The sequence below is a fragment of the Trachemys scripta genome, chromosome 11 (assembly GCF_013100865.1).
Source record: "Trachemys scripta elegans isolate TJP31775 chromosome 11, CAS_Tse_1.0, whole genome shotgun sequence".
In the NCBI taxonomy this organism is placed as follows: domain Eukaryota; kingdom Metazoa; phylum Chordata; order Testudines; family Emydidae; genus Trachemys; species Trachemys scripta.
Window position 1 is genome coordinate 37,681,654 of NC_048308.1, and position 7,472 is coordinate 37,689,125.

The 7,472-nt window shown below is 39.5% G+C and overlaps 1 protein-coding gene across 4 annotated transcripts in view; it reads left to right on the forward strand.

Annotated features, from left to right (window-relative positions):
- Positions 1 to 2,553, forward strand: part of DYNC1I2 (dynein cytoplasmic 1 intermediate chain 2) — a 50,067-nt gene extending 47,514 nt beyond the window's left edge. For all 4 annotated transcript variants that reach the window (XM_034785536.1, XM_034785539.1, XM_034785538.1 and 1 more), the window contains 2 exons: positions 517 to 642; positions 1,864 to 2,553. In XM_034785536.1, coding sequence (XP_034641427.1) covers positions 517 to 642; positions 1,864 to 1,977 — 240 coding nt within the window. In that variant the 3' untranslated portion in view covers positions 1,978 to 2,553. The remainder of the gene's footprint in view (positions 1 to 516; positions 643 to 1,863) is intronic.
- The last annotated feature ends 4,919 nt before the right edge of the window (positions 2,554 to 7,472 follow it).

Sequence of the window (7,472 nt, forward strand, 5' to 3'; positions counted from 1 at the left end):
TATTTTTTTTTTTTTTTTTTTTTTTTTTGGGTAAATTTTGACTCCATACACATTGTCCTGTATAGTATATTTACACCCAAGCTGTTCCTAGTGATATAGGAACTGTTTGTATTAATATTATGAAGCAATTTTTTCTCTCTAAATAAGGATTGTTTAAAATAGGCTCTCTCATGAATGCTACAAACTCAGGATTTTTTTTTTTTTTTTAAGAACTGAGGTTTCTTTTGGGAGGAAAGAGGAGTAGAGGAAGAGTAACTGGGGTAAAACTTGTAAACTCCCATCTCTCCCAATTCCCCTTTCCTATGTACTGGACCAGTGGGGAAAATACTTTCAGGTCAATGCTGAAGATTTGTTTAACCTTTTAAAAATCTCCTTTTTCCCTAGGGGGAACAGTTGGCTAGAATACACTTCTGTATGATTTTTTTTTTTTTTTAAATAATGGAGGGGCCTGGGCAGAGAGAATAATTACATCTATAGAAATGGTGCTAGTTTTAACTGTGTTTTAAATGGATACAGGTGCCAACCGCAAGCATTACTGTGGAGGGTAATCCTGCTCTTAATCGTGTGAGATGGACGCATTCTGGGCGAGAGATTGCTGTAGGTGATTCAGAAGGACAAATAGTTATATATGATGTGGGAGAGGTAGGTAACTTGTGTTTGTTACTTTGTGTTATATGGATTTAAAGCACCTTTCTGAATTTACTCTGTCACTTACCTTTTTGACTTTCAACTTTCCTTCAAAACATTTTTGCCAGGAATAAATGGTAATTCAAGATAAAGGTTCTAGGCCTCTCTTGCTTTCAGGATTAATTGTAGTTTTTAAATGTTTCAATCTCAGTTCAACTTCATACAATATTTTAGCATTTTAAAGAAAGTTTGACATTTCTTGTAATTGTGCAATTAAAAGTAAAATTGTCAGTATTAAGCAGTTGAAATAAAGAGATCTAACAATTTATAAGTTCTGTGTAATTTATACTGCAGTAGAAACTGCATTCAGAGGAGATTAGTAGTGGGTGTGGACAAGATTTCACCTCCTTTATCACTACTCTGAATGCATGCCAGGTTGGTTGTGAACAAAATGTACCATCCAATGGCCATTTGAACTTAAAGTGAGAAGTAGTCTCCCTTCAATTCCTACCGGGCAGGTGTCAATCTCTCTACAACAATTACCATTGGTATATATATTTCAAGGATTGTTGGACAAGGATAAAGAACTGCTCTCACCTGTGGAGGTGGTCTCTCCAGACTGAGGTACATGGGCCAAACTTATTACTACCACTGCCATATTTGTTCTGTGCTTAAACACAGGACTTCAATATTAGAAGTCTGACAGCACCCTTATCAAGCACTGATTTTTTTTTTTTTTTTTTTTAAAGTTTACTAAGGTTTTGTATACACTGCACTTCGTTGGAAAAACTTTTGTCATTTAGGGGTGTTTAAAAAACAAAACCAAAAAACCTCACCCCCACATGACAAAAGAATGAAAAGCGCTGGTGTGAACAGTGCTTTGTCAGCAGGAGCACTCTCCTGCCAACAAAGCTGCTGGTGGGGGGGTGGAAGTTTTTTGTCGGTAGGAGAGTTTTCTGCTGCTGACAAACAGCAGCTACCCGGCATGGCTGTAGCAGCACAGCCATGCCACTAAAAGCTGTGTAGTGTAGACATAGCCCTAGTTGCCACCATTTATTGGACAATGCATACCAGCTGTATTTGCTGGTCAGACTATTTGAAAACTTTTAATGAATAAGGTAAGCTGTTTTATCAACAATTCATAAATGTGGTGTTTAGACAAGGTGTTAAAATGAGCTAAATTACATTCTCTATGTACTTATCAATGGGTGTAAATAATATTCTGTTTCTCTATAGCAAATTGCTGTTCCCCGCAATGATGAATGGACACGTTTTGGTCGAACACTAGCAGAAATTAATGCAAACAGAGCTGATGCAGAGGAGGAAGCTGCAACCCGCATACCTGCCTAAATCTTTCAGAATGGGTTCTAGTAGTGGATTTGGGAATGACTTACGTGCGTTGTCAGAGTAATAGCATGTTTCAGTCTAACTGATAACCTGAGGAGAAATACGTGGAATAAACTGTGGATTTTGAAAATGTATAAAATCACTGAAAATTAAGTCTTGCAATGTCACTTTTTTATACATAATTACAAGCACATTATTGTTTAATTTTTTAATACAGCTGCCCTGACTTTGCAAGAAACAAGTTTTGCTGAAACACTAACTTACATGTATATTAGCTGTAACGCTATTGAATTTTTCAACTAACAGTATGTAACTATTTCTGAAGGATAAACACAAGTTCCATTTCTCAATCAGAACTTCCTATATTACACTGGCTATCTTTCATTAGGTAGTTAATCTCTGATGGTTTGTTAATATTAGGATATTGGAACTGCCCATGGAAGTGCATGCATCTGTTCAAAGTAAACCTTCATCTTGTTTCTGACTTGCTCTTTTTTAATAAATAAGCAAGGCTAGGGTAGTAGGTTATGTATACGAATAAAATAATTAGTCTGTAATAAACTTTATTTGGTCACTGAACCTGACTTTGTAGAATACATATTTAGTACTAGGTCTTTGTTATAAAGAAATCTCATCTTTAATGAACTTTAACGGTTACACAAGCTTTTATCACCAGCCCCCCCAGTCTCTCATCCTTCTTTAGTAGTAACATCTTTGCTCAGATGTACAAAATCATTAGGAACCACTCAAATAAATCAGTGTAACATTCTTTCCTGTTCCTCCCAAGACAAAGAACCACGAGGTAACCAACTCCTATCCTAGAAGATTTCTATCCCCATCATACTGTAAGAGCCAGGTGCTGGTGTTCTTGTTGCCACAGCCCCTACGTAGAACTTTATGGTATTAAAACACTGTGTGACTTAATATGTTCAAAGAATGTAGAAATGAGTTCTTATTTAGTGTTTTGGCTAGGGATTTCCAGGATTAACACCAGGACTTCTGGAGACTGTTGAAAAGCCTATTGTAATCTGCAAGATGAAAAAATGACTAATAGAGTAGATGAAATTACTTAGAAAAATCTCATCTATGCTATAGGTGATAAAATTGCCAAGCAACTAGAAAAAGCGAAGAGCAACACGTTCCATTTGTGCCAAGTTCATGTGAGGCAGTAAAAGGGCTTTTGTAGTGATGTGGACCTAGCTTGACCTATCCCCTGCCCCATCCCACTCAATTTTTTTTTTTAAACCAGCTTGTGTCACAAGAAAAAGATCTCTCAAGCTCTTATGTGCCCCAGCTCAGTCTGTTTCCCCCACAAATGTTACTTTAGTCAGAAATACTTAATGTCTAGAGGACTTAGCCCTGGTCAGCTTTAAGGTGCCAGAACCTTCTTTGCTACCCTACTTTCAGAGACCATTTGACCCCAACTTTTCAAACTAGGACTGCCTACAAAGGCTCTCCATATTATCATAGGTGCTTCTCTCTCAAGGATTTGCCAGTAGTATCACCAACCTGCTTTTAAATTGTCTTTCCTCTGTGTTATTCCACTCTGTCCCCTCCCTTGCTGTGGCAGCAAGAAAGATACTTTGCTGTTTGTGTAGAGAAGACAGTGCCTCTCCATTCTTGGACCAAGACTCTGATTAATATGTCTGCTCCAATAAAGCCTTTTGTCTATCAAGACCAACATCACTCCTTCATACCTCCTGTGAGAGTATGGCCAGTGCTTTTAAAAACATTTATGAATTCTATGCCCTCTTAACTCTGATCAGAAAAGGCCCTCATTGAATATCAAGGAGAGATGTTCACTTAGGGCTTTTTCTGTACAGAGAGGATTTGTTTCTGTACAGAAAAAAAAAGAAACATTTGTTTCTCAGAGGTTTTCCACTCTGCGAGATAGCTTCTGTGTAGCTGAATGATGCTGTGCAGGACTCCAAGCCTATCTGCTTAGAATAGTGCTCCCCTAATGCTGCACTAGACCCATCTCGGAGGGGAAGGGAACTCTCAGCTTGTGTCTCTCCCCTCCCACCTCAGGCCCATTTGTTTGGCAAGTGACAAAAATAGGCTCTCTAACTTCCACCTGACACTGGAAACACTAGGTCAGTGCTTCCAGGGAAAAAACAGTCTGTTCTACTCTGAGTCCTATTTCCATTATTTTCCCTCTTTTTACAACTAGGGCAGAAGCAACTTTTAAGTGCTGTGAGCCTGAGGACCACAATCTGGCCCAAGGCCAATCCTACTCATGCAGGGAGAAGTCCTACTTATCTATCATGCATGTAAGGGAAGGGCTCTTTACATTTTAAGAGCAATGGAGATGTACTCCTTCTGACTACATAAGGTAGTAGCCCAGAGCAATTTAAAAAAATGTAGGTGCAGAGGGTATTCCCTACCATTCTCTAAACTTAGCCTCTTCCCACCCACCCCTGAAAAAAGAATGCAGGCAGAAGTCCAGCAGCAGAGTAGAGGCTACCAGTTTATTGCACTGAATGCAGCATGTATGATTAACTGCCTTGTAGGCAGGTGGCCTATCAGGTGCTTGTAGCCCTCACAGACTGAGTACAGGCTCTTGAGACTAGAGTGGCTGAACTGGAGGAGCTAAGAGAGACAGAAAGATACACTGCATAGATGAAACTATAGCATTTGGAGGAGGGATTTAGGTTTAGTAGGAACTGGGGAACCGTTTGGGAAAGGAGGAGCCTTTACAGAAGGTTGGGCTCCACCTAAACAAAAATGGAATCAGATTGCTAGCATGTAAAATTAAAAAGATTTGTAGAAGAGTTTTTAAACTAAGGACTAGAGGAAAGCTGACTGGTGCAGGGGAGGATCTATTAATGGGGATCCTAATAAAGAGGAGATAATAGAAGTTGATAAAGTATAGATAGGAACCTAAGAGAAATAGTCAAATGAAAAAGAATCCCACTCAGTTACATCACATGAAGGCAGACAAGTAAAGTGACATTTTATAAGTGTATGTATACAAATGCTACAAGTCTAAATACTAAGATGGGTGAACATGGGTGCCTGGTGTTAAATGAGGATATTGATATAATAGGGCCACTGGATGATCAACATGCTAAAGGAGCACTCAAGGAAGAAAAGGACAGTGGGGAAGTTAAATGAATTCTTTGCACTGGTGTTCACTGCAGAGGATGTGAGGTAGATTCACACACCTGAGCCATTCTTTTTAGGTGACAAATCTGAAGAACTGTCCCAGATAGAGGTGTCAGAGAAGGTTTGAAACAAATTGATAAATTAAACAGTAATAAGTCACCAGGACCAGATGGTATTCACCCAAGAGTTCTGAAGGAACTCATGAAAATTTCAGAACTAACTGAGGTATGTTACCTATCCCTTAAATCAGATTCTGTACCAAATAACTGAAGGATAGCCAATGTGATGCCAATTTTTAAAAAGGGCCTCCGAGGCAATCCTGGCAATTACAGGCCAGAAAGCCTAATGTCAGTACCAAGCAAATTGGTTGAAACTATAGTCAAAAACAAAGATCAGAGGTCTAGAAGAACATGCTTTGTTGGGGAAGACAACACTGCTTTTGTAAAGGAAAATCATGCCTCACCAATCTTTAGAATTCTTTGAGGGGGATTCACAAACATGTGGACAAGGCTGATCCAGCAGATAAAGGCTTTCTGAAAGGCCAATTGCACTGTGACATGGTCCCTCACTAAAGGCTCTTAGGCAATGTAAGCAGTCATGGGATAAGAGGGAAAGTCCTCTAACGGATCAGGAAACAAAGGGTAGGAATAAATGGTCATTTTTCAGAATGGAGAGAGGCAAATAGTGGTGTCCTCCAGGCATCTGTGCTGTTCAACATATTCATAAATTACCTGGAAAAAGGTTACAAAATTACTCAAGACAGTTAAGTCCAAAGCTGACCACAAAGAGTTACAAAGGGATCTCACAAAACTGGGTGACTGGGCAACAAAATGGCAGATGAAATTCAAGGTTGATAAATACAAAGTAATGCACATTGGAAAACAGTCAACTATACATACAAAGTGATGCATCCTAAATTAGCTGTTACTAAAGAAAGATCTTAGAGTCATCATGGATAGTTTTCTGAAAACATCCACTCAATGTGCAGCAGCAATCAAAAAAGCTAACACATTAGGAAAGAGACAGAAAATATCGTAGTGCCACTATATAAATCCATGGTATGCCCACACCTTCAATGCTGTGTGCAATTCTGGTCACCCCATCTCAAAAAAAGATATATTAGGATTGGAAAAGGTACAGAGAAGGCAACAGAAATGATTAATGGTATGGAACAGCTTCCATATGAGGAGTGGTTAAAAAGACTAACTGTTCAACTTGGAAAAGAGATGACTAAAGGGGGATACGATAGAGATCTCCACACCATTCATGATTTTATAGAAAGCGAATAAGGAAGGAAATGTTATTTACTCCTTCACATAACAAAAGAATCAGGGATCACCGAATGAAATTAATAAGCAGCAGGTTTAAAATAAACAAGAGCTACTTCACACAGTGCAGTCAATCTGCAGAACTCATTGGCAGGGGATGCTGGAAAAGCCAAAACTATAACTGGATTAAAAAAAGAATTAGGTAAATTCAGGGAGGATAGAGCCATCAATGGCTATTAGCCAAGATGATCAGGAATGCTGTCCCATGTTCTAAGTGTTCCTAGGCTTCTGACTGCGAAATGCTAGGACTGGATAACGGGATGGATGATTGCCCTGTTCTGTTCATTCCCTTTGAAGATTCTGGCATTGAGCACAGTCGGAAGACAGGATACTGGCCAAATGGACCATCGATCTGACCCAGTATGGCCATTCTTATGTACTGGCTTTGATCATGCTCTTTCCCTGGGACAGGTGCAAAGAATTATTAGGTATAGAGGGCACAGTCATCTGACCCTAGACTTGAAATGACTGATAGTTTGTGGGTTTCAAATGGTTCAACATTGAGTTGTGTCCACTAAGTGAACTTGGCACCCTGTATGCCTGTTGATGCTCCCCTTCACATTAACATTGCAGCTGAGGGACTTCCCTCCTGTTACAAATAGATAAGATATCCATCATAATACACAGCCCTCTGTCTGGTGAAAGCACTGCACTAAACAGTAGTTACAAAAACAAGGAGTCGTCCAGGTGGCACCTTAAAGACTAACAGATTTATTTGGGCATAAGCTTTCGTGGGTAAAAAAACCACTTCTTACCCATGAAAGCTTATGCTCAAATAAATCTGTTAGTCTTTAAGGTGCCACCTGACTCCTCCTTGTTTTCGTGGATACAGATTAACAGGGCTACTCCTCTGATACTAAACAGTAGTTGTCATCCCAATGTGAGAGAGAGTTAGGAATATAAGCATTGTTCTAAACTACACAATCATCTGAGACTGAGGCTGAGGGAAAGCAAACCAGGCCTTTCCAGCTCTGATTACTTTAATTACCTTAGCAGACCTGTTACTCAGGCTATGTCCTCACTACCGGGGGGGGAGGGGGGTGTCGATTTAAGATACGCAAATTC